At 42.6% G+C, this 16,789-nt stretch overlaps 1 protein-coding gene across 3 annotated transcripts in view; it reads left to right on the forward strand.

Annotated features, from left to right (window-relative positions):
• Positions 1-8,507: 8,507 nt before the first annotated feature.
• The window catches only part of LOC147896052 (lysine-specific demethylase JMJ27-like), a 33,158-nt gene continuing 24,876 nt past the window's right edge, over positions 8,508-16,789 (forward strand). Inside the window, exons 1-14 of one of the 3 annotated variants that reach the window (XM_087382149.1) lie at positions 8,508-8,830; positions 8,944-10,222; positions 10,447-10,521; positions 10,634-10,770; positions 10,909-11,023; positions 11,127-11,265; positions 11,368-11,425; positions 11,804-12,512; positions 12,647-12,976; positions 13,150-13,431; positions 13,520-13,607; positions 13,826-14,031; positions 14,147-14,219; positions 14,319-14,404. In XM_087382149.1, the coding sequence (XP_087238275.1) occupies positions 9,476-10,222; positions 10,447-10,521; positions 10,634-10,770; positions 10,909-11,023; positions 11,127-11,265; positions 11,368-11,425; positions 11,804-12,512; positions 12,647-12,976; positions 13,150-13,431; positions 13,520-13,607; positions 13,826-14,031; positions 14,147-14,219; positions 14,319-14,404 (3,045 nt within the window). In that variant the 5' untranslated portion in view covers positions 8,508-8,830; positions 8,944-9,475. Of the gene's footprint in view, positions 10,223-10,446; positions 10,522-10,633; positions 10,771-10,908; positions 11,024-11,126; positions 11,266-11,367; positions 11,426-11,803; positions 12,513-12,646; positions 12,977-13,149; positions 13,432-13,519; positions 13,608-13,825; positions 14,032-14,146; positions 14,220-14,318; positions 14,405-16,789 lie in introns of all 3 variants that reach the window. The other 2 variants (XM_087382150.1, XM_087382147.1) reach the window with 2 other exon arrangements.

Here is a 16,789-nt window from a genome sequence, read left to right on the forward strand (position 1 = left end):
AACCTTGCCCTTACAAGGGCACCCCTCTCATCTACAGTCATTGATGTCCCACTTGCAACCTTCCATACACCTGGAGAGACCCCAGGAACACCTTGAATGGATTTATCCACATTCCATGTATGGGTGACAGAAGTATTACAAAACCATACAAACTGCTCTGTCACTCCATGAGAATGTTGCCTTCTTCCCTTAAAACAAGGGGCTGGCACACCATAACTTGCACTTCTAGAAAGTTCCATGCGAAGTCACGACGTTGATTATTTGCAATCAAAGCTGTTGACAAGGCCATGTCATTCAAAGGTCCTTTAACCTTTGAAAAAAGCCACCTCACCCATCTCTTTATACCCCTCTCTTATCCAAAAGTCTTAAATCCTCTTCTTATACCCCTCTTGCTAAAGGTATTTTTCAAGGCACCTGAAATCATTTTAGCCTCACTAATTTCAAGCAAAAGAGCTGTTCGAAATGCATGGTGACAAGATGGAGGCAACAAGATGAACAATGAAGCTTGTTTACTCATTGAGAGAGTGTCATTATTGTTAGAATTATTATTATATTCTAGCATGACCAATGTAATGTAATAAGTAGGTTAGGGGCACTTTTCCCTCATTTGAGGTTTTTCCCCCTAACCACAATTAGTTCACTAACTACGGTTAGTGAAGGATGAGGTTTTGTCACTTAGACAAAACCTTTCCCTTTTGTTGTACTTCTTCACTTCATCTATCACAAGCACAACGTTCAACTCTCTAGCTCTCTCTCTCTTTTTCTAACATTTGGTATGAGAGCATCTGCTTCTCTCCCCAGACTTCTGCCATTGTCCGTGTGTGAGAGTGCTCTTAGATCTTGAGCTCTTGCTTGTTGGACTAGCTCCCACATCTTCTACTTCAGCTCCCAAGCTCACGTAGCTCAACTTGCGCACCAGCCTCTAGGTGTCGTACACTCTGCCATAAAACCTGTGCTCATGGACTGCCGTATAGCCTTCTGTTACATCGTCCGTACAATTTGCATCGTTTGTATAAGTCTACGCCGTACAAATCTGCAGGTGCCTGACAATGAAGGACACGTCGTCGGTGGTTCTCTTTGATTACATAGTGGTTGTGGCCACAAAGCTACAGGAGCTGACGGAGGCCACTGTGGATGGGCTACTGAGGTATGGAGCTTTAGGGGGCATGACCTACTCGGCGGGGTTGCAGAGGGCGGAGGAGGTACTCGCGGAATCCATGCGAGGTGCGGAGATGGCAAATAAGGTCTTGGTGGTGGTGTTTTTGAGCGACAGGGCAATAATGGCGGTGTGGATCTCGTGTACTTAGTGGGGTGGATGAAGCAACAGGATGCGAGGCTGGTGGTGTACACCATCATGTTGGGCAATGACCCTTTTAAGCACATCATGGCAGTTAGACTAACTGTGTACTTAGGATAACCAAGTAGGTTAGGATAACTGAATCAGTTAGGCTAGCTGACCTAGCTCAGTTAAACTAACCAACAGTTACATCAACTCCTTACCAATAGATACTTAAACCAACAATTACCCCAACCAATAGTTACTTTAATCAACTCCTTAGTAATCTAACCTAGTTTCGTCTAAAGGCCATTTAGACCACACTTTTGGCCAAAGACCCCCCCCAACCCCACCCCCAAAAAGGGCCACATTTAATCCCTACTTTAACACATCATAACTCATCCATTTGGGACCCAAACTGGACCCCAATTGAACCATGATATCACACATAGAAAACCACGCTACGGGGAATTTTTTCAGCCCATTGCACACCATTTTGGGATCCCTAGCACTTGATTATTTGTGCCCCCGCATGGGTCCCTTTTTGCACTGATTCACTCATAAATTTTGACCGTGACCTCCGATTAGATGATCCATCTATACTGGCACATTTCCACAGTCATGTGGGACAATCCTAGGCACATTATTAACATGACGGTCCCTAATACACTAACGCATCTCTAAACCCCCTAACACACATGTATCACCACCCGGACTTGCGAAAGAGGTACCTGATCCACATATCAACAATTTTGCATGCAACTATGCTCTGGCCAACGCCTCCAACAACTCTCTACACCGAATTTCCCCTTGAAATTCAGCCAATCCCTTTGACTCCTCCAAGTCCCAACATGGCAAATCGACGTCGCAATGATGGTGACATTGACCGGGAGGCGGATGCAGACAATTTCTTTAATGCTCTCAATAATTATGGCCAACCCAACAACAATCAAGGAAGGTGACCCTGAGCAAACTAGAACTTCCCAAATGCAATGGTCGGGTATATCCAACAAGATTCCTCCAACATTTTGATGCCACATGCCAAGCTACAAGAGATCAATCCCATGAAACCAAGGTCGCATGGTTCCCCATGGCCTTAACTAATGAAGCCTCAGAATGTTACCTAGATTTCCTACTGGAAGAAAGAGCCACATGGGACCTGTTGCAAATTGAATTCAAGAGGCGCTTTCAAATGGAGAGACTACAAGATGATCCCGCTCTCCAACTAAGCAAGCTCAAACAAGGTCGACAAGCTTAGGCAAGATGAAATGCTTCACATAAACCATATCCCAATATGCTATGTCCATTTTGGGTGATACATATATGTGGACCCCTCCCTAATTTTAAAATGTAGAAATGACACCTATGAAGATAAGTATAGGGCTAGAAAAAGATGCTTGCTACCTCAATGTAGCTTTCCCATTTTATTATCCCTTGGACTATCCTATCATATACACATGGGAGCATTCATATTGAGGGGTTGAAACAAAGAAAATATTACCACATCAACCCTAGGCCCTATGCATTCTTACAATACAATATTCTCACCACATTACCTTGCACATATTAATTTTTACAATTATTATTACTCCTCTCTTTTAATCAATTACATATTCCTCCCAAGTTTGCATTACTAGGCTTCAATGAAGCCCTAACATGGAAGTGTTTAAGGTGATTCTTGTTGTAAGCCATGTGGTTCTTGAATCTCTTAAACAAGAACCAAGCCACTATCACATTCTTCTAATCACTTTATATGTCTATCCCATGTTGGCATGAACTTTTTGTCTAGTTGATGATCTCGGTGGCTATCAAAGCACAAAATCAAGTCACTTGGTTTGTATGGGTAGTTTCAAGCTAATGGCTCCACTTTAATTTCCTATTGGGAAAAATGGGACACTTAAAATACAAAGGAATTATAAGAATGGGCAAAAGGCAAGAATATCTCGATTAATTTTGGGCAAAAAAGGGTATATTTTTATATATTTGCTAAGAAAGATTTTACATCAAGTTCCTATCATATACATTCTTTTCTTGGCTGTGCCACTAGTAGTAAAGATATCCTATCAAGTAGTGTATATACTTTGTATGTACAGTCACTCTAATATCTTCATCTACAAGATATCCTCGTTAGTGTATCTCAACAATCACAAAAATTGGATGATATCCATGGGGTCATCAGTTAGCACCAGAGACTATCAAGTACCATGCACTTAGCTAAAACCAGAGACCAAGTACCAAGCATCAAGTGGTTAGTTGACACCACAGACCACCAAGAAATTAGTTAACACCAAATACAACCAAGTACTTAGTGTGCATCCTAAGATTCTTGATTATGGTCTTGCATGTTGTCAAAAGTTGAGAAAGCTATTCATTAAACCTTTTCACTTCCTATGTCAACCTTTCTTTTTTCTATTAAACAAATCACTAAATTTTATTTATCATTGACAAAAACATTATTACTGAAAGTTGTTCCTAGCAAGCTGAAAGAACCAAAGTGCATGAGCTCTAATGAAATTTCAATTGTCTTGCTCAAGTTTAAAAGCAACCCCAAGAAATATAGCTTTCCAGTTGATGGAATCTCCGAATTAAATTTATATTGTTTTCTAGATTTTTTTAGCATGTACGCAAGATATAAAAAGACATTTTCCACCATCACTCTTTCCAATTCTTTCTCCTCTAGAATTGGACCAAATTGCATTACATAGAATTAGCCAAAGAACACTATACATTTTTTCAAGGATGACTCTGTCCCAAATCTTTAGGAATTGGCCCTTCAATTAGTAATAATTGTTAGGTAGATTCCATATTTGGTTCAATACCTTGGTGGATTCCTCTATTTCAAAGAAAGGAATTGAGATGGGAAAATTTTGGTTTCCCACCCAACAAAAGTCTTTCTCATAAGCCAAAAATCCACCCCACCTCCATTCCACTAAATGTTCCCATTCCAAAGTGTACTCTTGCTCCTCATCATTAGAGGTTGTTTTTGATTGGACAACAACCTATACGCTTAGATGTCCAATGCAGCAATCCAGGTCAAGTAGAAATCTCAATTGCTATATGGGATCAAAGGGATACCCAATACACATGGCAATACTTTCATACCAGGTACAATAGTACATCAAAAGGTTTGATCAGGTGGAAAATTAAGTGCCATTATCATGCCTTAATCGAGCTATGTGGTAAGAGCCTACATGAGAACAGAGTTAGCAATGAATACCTTGATAAAAGTCTCTATGAGACAAGGTGCAAAGTGAGTGGTAGATGAGGTGAAGAACATGCCCAAAGGGTTAAGGGAGTGCAATTGAGTTTCCAATATACATGTACAAGTTATACATGTATAAGCTTACCTAGATCGAGGTATACAGAAGAGGCTTAGGTGGTGTGACATGAAGTTGGAGTTAATGGACTTCACACACTTCTTATCTTTTAGCTTAGCAATAAGGGCTCTCTCACAGTCTCAAATATACATGAAGTTGGGATAATGAATTTCACATACTTCTTAGCTTCCAACTTCTATTAACTTAGCAATCAAGGCTCTCTCACTTTCCCAATGATTCATGACAGGGGAACAACCATTCTCTCACATGGATTTCATCTTGGAAAGTAGGACAAAAGATTTCATAGAGCCCTCCTTCCCCCTCGATCCCCCCTCATCCAGATCTCCCACTGAATTGCTCTTGCTTGCACCCTTGTAAAGCCTTACCCCCTTGCTCAACCCCCTGGCACTTTGAAAGTCCACCTTGTACCCCTAGTGACCCCCCTCAAAAAATCCTCACCCCATTAATCACTCCTCGCCTTGAGTGTTGTCTTGCACGCCACCTCCTTCCCATCACACTACTCACATAGTAGGCCACCACATACAACACACGTAACAAAACACCAAACACATGCATGAGCGTGTGTGCGCATGCACACATGATCCAGTATAGGAATTAGTGCTTGGCATTATTGATTTTCTTGTCGCATGGCTTTATTGATTTCTGTCTCCCATGCTTATTTGGTATCCATGATAGGGCGTTTTATGTATGATCTCCTATGCTAGTAATCTATATGGACACTATGAAGGACTAAAGTCCAAATCTTCTTTAATGAATGACATGAGAGAGGAGCTAAGACCATAGTCCTCAATTGTGTCATAAGGATTGGTAATGGAAAAGCTTCTTAATGGCACAAACCCCAACATGTTGAGTTCCAGCATTAATATGCTACCTTATATCACCCATAGATATTTCCTAATTATCTATAAGGAATACTTATCCCACATGTGGGATTGAAAAACCTCAAAAAATCATCCGAGAGTACCTCATTTGTTAATGACAAAGAAATGTCTTGCATTGGATGGCAAGGGGCCAAAATTATTATTAGGCTAGCAAGGACTATAATAGTCCCTATCTAACTTAGCAACTCTTTCGTACAAGCCTCCCTCCCTGTGACTTCCCATGACTTTCTTCTCCCATCTCCTCATTGTAAGCTATCAACCTCCTCATAGGATTTCCTCCTCCCTCCAACCATCATGGGCTTTGAGCCCCCTCCTTTGTCTCCCCTCATCTATGGGTTCATTGATGGATTACTACTCTCAAATTTCCTTAGCCTCGTTGCTCTCTTTGTCCGTGCTCCTCACCCGAAAATCTCTCTTTCGCGAGCCGTCTCCTCTTGCAAGACTTCATTTCCTCCTCCCCCTACATAGCTAAGGCCTTTCTACCCACTATGCTCCTTCTTGCTCCATGACAATCTCCCCTTCTTCCTGGGGATTATGATGTGGGTATTCCCATCTAGGCCATAGACATTCCTGCATCATGTACTCTAGCTGTCCCCGCAACATGGATAGTAGGACCCCTCTGACATGCTCGGGACCTCCGCTCCCGTGAGCCTCCTCTTTTGTATCTTTTGTCATTTTCCTTTTATGCATTTCACTTATGGTTATACATGGCTATACATGAGAGCTGGCTATACACGTGTAATGGTTATATATAGGTATACATACATGGTTATATTTTTATGGCTGCATATATATGTACATAATTTTGTATATATGGTTATATATATATATGTTTGTCTATAGTTATATATATGATTATATGTATGTTTGTATATATGGTTATATATATGCTCGTATGTATGTTTACACACACACACACACACACACACACACACACACACACACACACACACACACACACACACATGCACGAATGCATGCGCGCGCGCACACACACACACACACCATAACTTCATGTCAAGGTTGCACATATGCGGCAAACAACGGATCGTTTCATAACTTTTTTTGGATGGGATCATTTGATAACTATTTGTGTTGGCAAACATCAACGATTGTGATTCCTACTCTTTTAGGCTGGTGGCATCTCTATTCATTTTGATGTTCCTCTTGAGTAGTGACATCTTTCTACCTTGGCCATTTGATCTCTTATGCTTGTTTAGTGCCATACCCTAGCTTGTGACATATTCCTTCACTTGAGTGATCATTATCGATCTATCATCTAGTAATATATGCACGTTCTCAGCTGATTTTAGACTTTTCTTCTATCATTGGTTGGTCACTTCCTTGTTCATCATTTTTTCTTGGTTAGTGACATATTCTAGCTCCTATAATTGCATGAGTAATACATATATGAATGCAACTATTTAACCAACACTTGGCCTTTCTCTACTCTTGGTATTGATCCGCTATATAAGTCTACGTGGAACTAGCATCATACTAAGTTTGCACAAGCCATATAAAGATAAGGCATTCATAAGTTGAGCAAGATCTAGTTTTGTGTTCTTAGGATTAAAGAAAGAATCCTTAGCATAGGCTTGCTGCCATGAATGCTGAAACATGTAAAGCATTTGAGTCAACAAGGTGATCAATATAACAGAGCATCGGATGAGTAACGATTGCATAAAGCAAGGCAATAAGAGGACATTAGTGTCTCACTGAACGATACAAAGTTCATTGATAAGAGAGATCCCCCAATAAGATGCATGCCACTTTGCTATCACAGTAGAGCCAATAAATAATATTCTGCATTCGATGCCCAAATCCAAGAGCTTGCATATTCTGGGATTGTGTGCTCATGTTATGATTTGAAGTGCATGCATGTTTACATAAGCACTTGGTTGAATTACATAGATGAGGTTTTGATTATGCTAACTCTTAGTGGTTTCTAGAGATAAACCTCTTGTTGCTTCGATTTGTCCTACATTTGTCGGGAGAGAAGGGGCATGATGAGAAGATAGTGGTGAGAGAGCGACAAGGAGGGGCCAAACAAGGGATGGAGCGGAGAGGGAGCGAAGGAGAGGAAAGGGGAGGGAGAGGGAGCATCCGATTAAAGGAGAGGAGAGCGGAGGGAGAGGGAGGGAGAGGGGAGGGGAGGGAGAGGGAGCGGTTGAGTTGAGGGAGAGGAGAGGGGAGGCAAGGGAGGCAGAGGAGAAGGGGAATCTACTCACATGATTGTGTTACTCAAAAGGAAATCCTATCACCAATTTACGACGACATAGCAAAAATAGGAACAATTTGAGTCAATAGTGGAGTCGAATTTATTCAATAACAACTCCCTCCAAAAAGATCCAATGAATAAGATTACATGTCATAACAGAATAGAGATCTTCCACAACCATATATTGAAATTCAAATGCACAAAACATATTCCTATGATCAATCCGGCCACTCCCATGCAACACCATGCATGGGATGCCTCACAAAAAGTCCCAATCTAAAGCATGAAATCAAACACCACATGATACAATAAATGCTGTTGGCCGAGCTGGTAAAAATCTTGGATTTTGATTGGTGCGTGGACGACGACGGGAACTCTCTTAGGGGTGCCGCATAGAGGCACCCAAGAATTTCTTCAATTCGAGGGGTGACTAGGATTTCAAGTCAAACATTTGTTGTGGGTGGGCGAAGATGTGTGAAGTCGCCTCCTAGCGGGCGAGCTTTTTTATTGGGTGCCATGCGGTGTGCCCATTTTCGGGCGGGCGGGCAGGCGGGCGGGCGGGCGGACGGGTGGGAAACCAGCCTAAGGAAACCAGGGGTGAGAGCAAGATTAGGGGAGAGTTTTTTGAGTGTTTGTTTGAATTGTGGAATTGTGAATTTCAAGGCGTCATTTACTGGTGAAAATGAGCAGCCGCCATAGCCACCAAAATCTTAAGCTTTCCTGTCTCACATCGTACTCCTCGCTCTCTCTCTCTCTCTCTCTCTCTCTCTCTGCTTGTCGCGGATGATCTCATCTCTCGTCTTCGCGAGCCCGAATTCAAATTCCTCAACGTTCCAGCTCGCCATTAATGTCGTTTCGTGGCCTGGAGGTCTGTGCCAGCCCACATCCAAACGAGCTTCGTGTCCTTTGGCGGGAGAATTCCCAGTTCGTAGCCGCGAGGTGGATTTGTAGCGCTTGTAGAACACGGATTGCAGTGCCAATCCAGGTTTCTCAAACCATTTCCGTGGTATCAAAGCGGTTTAGCGACCAATTTTTCTCTGCTCTTGACGAAATCACCGTGTCGAGGAAGCTTTAGCAAGAGCAGAAATACAACCGTTCTGTGAGTGGCTTCGTGAACGTAAGGATGCGAGAGAAGTTCTTTGTTCAATCTCTCCATCAACCAATCTTTTCTGCCTTTTCATCTGTTGCCCCATCTCTTTCTATCTTTCTGATCCAAATGACAATCTGTAGGCTCGCTTGATCCGTCGATATTGGTGGATGAAACGTTTAGCCTTCTTACCTTCTTGGAGGGGACGGCGAAAAATGGCAGCGCGATTGGTATATAGGAGGCATGACGATGATATTGACTATGGAAGGAAATCATAAGAGAGCAGAAATGATAAAAGCCAGATAGGACGACAAATGACGAGAAGAGACTCATCAATTCTGCTGTCAACCGAATCCACTGAGCGCACCATTTTGTTGGGGAGCCGAAATTTCATAGGTCCATTTGCTTCTGGATTGGCGAAGAGGATAAAGACCGAAACATCAGCACGTTTGGCATCCAAAGCAGACAGACCAGCTGCGATAGACGGGGGAGAGGTAGAAAATGAGCTGCGCTAGGCGGATAGGGAAGATAAGACATGCTCATCAATGCCATCGTCAGCGAATCGATTAGCTTTGCTCTCCGAGTTTTCATCATTTAATTAGGTCGTTTCTCCTCTGTTCCTATTTATCGCGCCTAGACGAAAATACTTTCCTACCTTCAATCCGATCAGGATCGATGAAACGCGGTAGAGAGAAGAACAGCAGCGAAGTTAATCCATCTGCCGTTCCGGACGAATATCGATGCAAAAGGTCTGATGGGAAGCTATGGCGATGCACTGCACGGGCATTGGCGGGATTGACTCTCTGCGAGCATCACCGCTTACAGTGTCAAGCCAAAGCTGCTCGCAAGGCAGCAAAACAGCCACCAAAAAAGAGGAGGAGGCTCAACGTTTCAGAGAAAGAAAGAACGCAGTTTACTGACGAGAAGAGCAAGGAATTGGCTAGAAAGGGCAGGGCTAATGGAGCAAAGTCGAGCGTTACAAATGGGAGAGCAGGGGCGAAGCCCAAGCTTGCTAAAGTATTAGCTGCAAACATGAAGAGGATAAGGGAGGCTTGCAATGTGGGTCTGATCAAGGAAGACGGTGCACCCAGAAAGAGAGGGCGACCGAGGATGGAGAAAGGTGTTGCAGCCAAACCGAGAGGGCGTCCAAGGTTGGAGAAAGATGGTGCAGCCAAACTGAAAGGGCGACCAAGGTCGGAGAAAGGTGGTGCAGCCAGACCCAGAGGGCGTCCCAGGCTGGAGGGAGGTACAGCCAAACAGAAGCATTCGAGTGTGGGAGAGGCTTCAAATGTTCTTCCCAAAAGGCAGAACAGTGTGCCCAAATCGAATAATAATTCTAGCCTCGAGAATTCAACAAAGAAGACCACTGTGAATGGTTCTGTGGATAATTCTGTAGCGTCTGGTCGGCCTGTGGAAGGAGAGGTGAGTAAATCACATGACTAGTTTTACCTCCAATGCTCTAATGCTGAATTTCTCCAGTTGTCTAATGGTGAATTTTGAGAGTTGAGCAAATGTGACAACCATGAGAACTTCTCCCAATTCGGTCTAAATCTGTCACTAAAGACCATGGTTAGCATTTGCAGTTTGCTTGCTTCGTGAAATGTCTGATGTTCTTAACATTGTTATGACGTTTTAAACTTTTGCAGGTGGGGTTTCTGCCACCCGACATGGTGAGAGACACTATTAGTAGGTTCGGGCGTCGCATCAACCATGTAATAAAGGTGAGATACCAGATGAACCCACTGGTGAAAATTGGTTAGATCTACAGCTGGGTTCTGTTAGCAGGTTGGTTTGAATGTTTGGCTTACCGGACCCTTATCTTGTTTCAAGTAGATGCAAAATATACTTGAAAAACCAAAAAAGAACCAGAACAGCAGAATGTGTCATCAGTGTCAAAGAAATGACAAAGGGGACGTGGTATATTGCCAGAAGTGCAGCAAACGGTATTGTTTGCAGTGCATGGCAAGATGGTAAGATGCGTTCTTTTTCTCTCCCTTTTTCATTGGCTTGCATCCTTTCTTTTCCCCCTTTTTTGGGAACAGTAGAATGTTAGATGTTTGCTAGGATGGCTACTTTCTACGGTAAATGCCTGTTTGAATTGTTTCTAGGTATCCTGAAATGAGCAAAGAGGACTTCAAAGATGCCTGCCCAGTTTGCAGAGAGAACTGTAACTGCAAAGCCTGCCTGCGTATGAAGGGAAACAAATATTCAAGTTTGCAACGGGTAATTAAATTTCAGAGCGCTGTAGATGACTAGTAATTTCACACCTTGAAAGGCAAGATCTCCGTGCATGACAAATGCTTTTTGTTTTCCTATATTGGAACAGGAGAAGATGCAGTCCAGTGAAGGCTGTGAAGCTGAGAAAATTTCAGCTCTTCGTTATATGCTGTCTTTCATTTCTCCTCTACTGAAGCAACTACATAAAGAGCAAAGTGAAGAAGTTGAGTTTGAGGCTAGGCTGAAAGGTTTGTAGTGGGCGGATTGTTTTCACACTTCATCTCTGCTTCAATTATAGTTTGTTCAAGATGGCATATCATGCAGTATTCTGAAGCTGTTTGAGTCTGCAGGAGAGGCTGATAAAGAGATGAAAAGGTCAAACCTGTATGCAGATGAGCGTTTGTACTGGTTCGTTACATGATCTCTCCTTTGGTTTATTCTGAGTCCTTCCAGACTGGAATTTGGTTTTGATGCACTAAATAGTGATAGATGTAGGCAAATGGTTTACAATGTGGGTGGGGAAGTCTTCTTTTTTGGGGGCTTTTAGACTAAGTGAAAGTAGCAGTCATTTGTGCATTGCAACATCAAGTGAAGGAATGGTGCTTGAAGCTTACTTTGAAATACCATGATCTCTGGCAAGCTTATGTTGTTTCGTAGTTTTTGTGCAAAAATCAAGCTCTGATCATGGATAAGTTGAGTATTAGCAACTTGCACAGCAATGTACCTTTTGCTTCTTGCATCTTTCTATGAAGGCTAATTGGGGCTACCTTCTTTCTGTAATGACAGTGACAACTGCAGTACCTCCATTGTTGATCTATACAGGAGTTGCCCAGATTGTAATTATGACTTGTGCTTAGTGTGTTGTCGCGAGCTTCGTCAGGGTCAGCAGCCAGGTGGTGAACGAGCAGGTTCTGCTGCACATCAGTCTAAAGAAAGGGCTAAAAAGTTAGGCGACGAGCCAAGATTTGGTGCAAATGGTCAAACGGAGCTACCAGTCTGGAAAGTAACCAAAGAAGGCAGTATCCCTTGTCCACCTAAAGAGCGAGGCGGTTGTGGTTCCCCCCAGCTCTCTTTAAAGCAGATTGGAGAGGCTGACTGGATTGCCAGACTTGTTGCTGATGTGGACCTTGCATTGGGTGATGACTTGCCAGTTAGCCCCAATCTATCTGGGCAATGTGATTTGTGTATGAACAAGCAGGATGGCCGTTTGTCTCTGACTGATGCCTGCTTACGCCAAGCTGCTCACAGGAGTGATGCGCCTGACAATTACATCTACTGCCCTTCAGTCCTGAATATGAGGGAAGATAGCTTACAACATTTCCAGAAGCATTGGCTTCGAGGTGAGCCTGTAATAGTGAGGGATGTACTAGAGAAAACAAGAGGCCTAAGCTGGGATCCCATGGTGATGTGGCGGGCTTTTAGAGAGAAGAAAAAGAACAAGTTTGCCAAGGAGACTAAGTCTGTTAAGGCACTTGATTGTCTTGATTGGTGTGAGGTAGAATTATATACCTTGAACAAGTAAATGTTTTGACAGTATATTTTACATGTAATTCAACATGTTACAATGGGATAGAAATGCTGTTCTGTAGATTTTACTTTAGAGCTTATTTGATATTTTGCATTCTTTAGGTTGAGATCAACATGCACCAATTCTTCAAAGGATATCAAGAAGGTCGCATGCATGGGGATGGATGGCCTGAAGTGCTCAAATTGAAGGACTGGCCTCCTGCAAATTTCTTCCATGAGAGACTGCCACGCCATGGTGCAGAATTTGTCAGTGCTTTGCCCTTCCATCATTACACACATCCAACTCAGGGTTTATTGAATCTAGCTTCAAAGCTCCCTGATGGGGTCTCTAAACCAGACCTGGGGCCTAAAACTTATATTGCTTATGGTTTTCAAAAGGAACTTGGCAGGGGTGATTCAGTGACAAAACTGCATTGTGACTTGTCGGATGCGGTAAGCAGTACATAAATTTGAAACCTTCGTCTTGGATTTTTGTATTTAATCTAATCACTGCTTTGGAAGGATGAGTAATACAATGCACACTAGTTTCTTGTAAATACAACTTCCTTTTGTTGCTGCCTTGCTTCCATTTATTTTATACTCTTCTATATTGATTGGATTTGTAGGTTAATGTCCTTACACACTCTTCAGAGGTAACACTTGCTAAATGGCAATTCAAGATGATTGAGAAACACAGGGGAAGAGCCAGTCAACGGAAGAGAATTGATGGATATAAGGGTGGAGCAAAAAAAAGCCTCCCTGAGCAATCAAATCAATCATTTAGAAGCATAGCTACACTGTCAGAGAAGCAGTCTTGCGAGCATTCCAAGGCAGCAGTTTACCAAATTGAAGAAACCATCAGGTTATCTCCACAAATCATGGATAATTTGCAGCCCACAAAAGAGGAGGTTAGTAGATTTCTATCAGTTCCATTCAGTGTAGACACTAAGCCAGTTGATGTTCTGGGTATAAGGATCCTACTCTTTGCCTGTGCAGACTGTGGAAGATAAAGCTAGTAAAGACATGTCGAAGACAATGAGAGATGATAAGCATTCTAGAGGTGTGGTGTTTGGAGTTGCTGATGGTAAGACTTGGAACAGTAGTTTTAAAGTCACAAATTCTGAAAGGGATAATTTTTGTGGTGGTGTTGCACTGTTGTCAAAATGGAAATATCTAAGTAAGAAAGAAACAAAGAACCAGAGGTATTAGATGGCCCTATTGTGCTTGGGCTGGTGAACAAGACTGCCATTGATTCTCATACTAATTCATACTAATCAAATGGTGGGGCGGGAGGGGGTCTAGTTGCTCAACGGGACTGTTCCACAAAAGAGGAGGATATGGCTGAGGATGGTGAAGGGAGAGAGATCATTGGGTGTAAGAAAGTGGAAGCTAGCAATGGGGGAGCTCTGTGGGATATTTTCCGACGTCAAGATGTGCCAAAGTTGATGGCTTATTTGAAATGCCACTGGAAAGAGTTTCGTCACATAAAAGAAACATTCCTTGATCATGTAAGAGCTGTTTGAGCTTAGTATTAATCTTCGCAAATTAATTGAGCTTAGTTTGAATGCATTGAGTAGTCTCTCAATTTCCTGTCTGTTCACCTTTTTAAAAATATTATCACAGGTTGTCCACCCAATTCATGATCAGACCATTTTTATAAATGAGGAGCACAAGAAGAAACTAAAAGAGGATTATGGTAAGTGATGGTGTAGTCTTTGTAAGTGATGATGTAGCCTTTGTAATCATGTCAGCCTGCTTGCTTTGGCTACTATAACTGCAGCCCTGCATGTATCAGGAGTTGAACCTTGGACATTTGAACAGCATATTGGAGAGGCAGTCTTCATACCTGCTGGTTGTCCTCATCAAGTGAGAAATATGAAGGTATGCCCAAGTGCTTGCAGAGTAATAATGAGTTTTTATAACTTGGGTGGTTTTTTTGGTTACAAGTTCATAATTCGAGTACTGATATCAATGTTGGTGGACTAGGGGTGATTTCCCAGTTTAGCAGTACACGGGAAGCACATCTTTCAAGTTTTCTTTGCAGCTTATGAGGCCTCAAGATAGTTCTTATTTTTGGGCTTTTCTTTTTCTGAGCTAAAGCTATTTCTTACCATCTTCCAACTCACCGGACTTTCCAGAAAAGAAGGCTACGATAGGCCACCCGAAGCTGGACTCTTTACGAGATTATAGAACATAGTTTTGAATTTTTTTGCCTGTGCAAACACAAAAAACTTTGCATTTTTTGAATACAGATGGAAATTTTCTAGCAGACAAAATTGATTGGTTGCCCAATAAAAGGTTGGATATCCGAGATTATCCTTTCCAGGCAAGTACTCATCCCTGGAAAATATACAAGAGTGTCTAAAGCTGTTCACATTTGTATAGACCATCACAATCCATTCTTGTACCTTAGACACATGATTTTACGTATAAGAGAGAGACTGATTAAGTCCTCTTCACGTAAAGTTGTTGCTGAAGTGGCTGTAGCTATGTGGTAGCTGCAGTTGCTGTTGCTACAGGAGTTGGCCTCGTATTGCCATCATGCTTGGCTACCCGTATGTGGCCTTGCCTGGGCTGCATGGCTGTCCATGCTTGGCCTGTCTCATCCTTAGCTTGCTTGGCAGCCCGAAGGTTGCATTCAGCACTTCTGTGAATAGCAGTACAGCTCTATTGAGCCATCAAGTTCACAGCCATCCTACTGGCTGGCCAGATCTGGACGGAAACTGGCCCCTCCTGTATAAATAGAGGACCACAGGACAAATGCCTCCAATTCACTGAGAGCCACTGAAGCTGGCATGCAGCTAGCAAGAAGAGAAGAGGCAGAGTTTGGGAACAAATCTTCAGCATGCCTGAGTGTTTGCTTTGCCTCGATCCACCTGGGACAAGTATGTTGCAAGGCTAGGCTCTAGGACAACTAGACATGATTTCTCTACACAGCCTCAGCTAGCAGGAGACCCCTTCCCCCCCCTTCTCTCAGATTGGCTAAAATCATCCCAATCTGAGATAGACAAGTCATTGGGAGGGGCCAGTAAGGGTTGATCAGCCAGTCTAACAAGTGATGGGCCAGCAAGGCTCTGAATCTTATTGTCTATCTCAGATTGGCTAAAATCATCCCAATGGAGATGGCCTCAATCTTAGCACAATTTGAGAACCTTTGTTGTCCTTCACCCTCACAAAGAAATCGGGATTTTTAAAGCAGTACTCAATTTTGATCATGAGCAGCGCTACTTCCTTGTTTACATATCTTGTCTCAGGCTAGTGGGTTAACCACCAAGAACCATTAATCACATTAGTCAACTTTTGTTCATATTCTCTTTCTCTGATTGTTCTTGACAACAGGCAAGGGATCTCTCTCTCTCTCTCTCTCTCTCTAGTTTGCTATCTATTGTAACTGCACGTGTGTAATGAACTTGAAAGTCACACTAAAACATGTGCTTGTGCTTGTGGGTGTGAGAATAAATGGTGGGTTTTGGTTGCAATAGAGCCTCCCTTGCTTGTTATGGATGTGAGAATAAATGGTGGGATTTGGTTGCAACAGAGCCTCCCTCCCATCTTAGAGAGTGTTTATTATTTTTATTATTGTTTCCCATAGGGTTGAAGAAAGACAATTGTAGATGAAACGAGGTCCCTTCTTCTAGGTAGAGATGGAGAAGTAGATTGTGTTTGCCGATAAGTTGAATGTAACTGTTGCCCATAGGGTTGAGAAAGACGGTTGTAGATGAAACAAGGTCCCTTCTTGTAGGCATAGATGGAGAAGTAGATTTTGTTTGCCGATAAGTTTAATGTAATTGTTGCCCATACGGTTGAGAAAGACAATTATAGATGAAACGAGGTTCCTTCTTGAAGGCAGAGATGGAGAAGTATTTGCTCCTCTTCTCCCTCTTCCTATTTGTTGCTCGAGGCTTGTTGGTCCTCGTTGGGACTGTTTTAGAGACTGTGGGCTGCTCAGGCTATATCAAAGTTTGCATGGAATGAGGGGAAATGGTTCCTTATATAGCCCTTTAGGGAAAACTTCTTCCATTGTAACATGCAATGGTAATCTGATCGTGTAATCACAGCAAGATCTTTAAACCTTTAGCGAGGAATTAGCGTTATACACCATAGAGAGAGAAAAGAGATAAGGGTAGAGAGAGAGAGAATGGAATCAACAACCGAATGGGTCCCTGTACCCACTGAGGGCCCCCTCCCCCAATTAGGGGAGAATTCACTTTATACTTGGAGAATTGAGAAATACAAACAACACTCTTAGAGAGCATGGAAACACGC

Source organism: Dipteris shenzhenensis, chromosome 12 (assembly GCF_047967505.1).
Source record: "Dipteris shenzhenensis isolate YYH24624 ecotype China chromosome 12, Dip_SZ_1.0, whole genome shotgun sequence".
Taxonomy (NCBI): Eukaryota; Viridiplantae; Streptophyta; class Polypodiopsida; order Gleicheniales; family Dipteridaceae; genus Dipteris; species Dipteris shenzhenensis.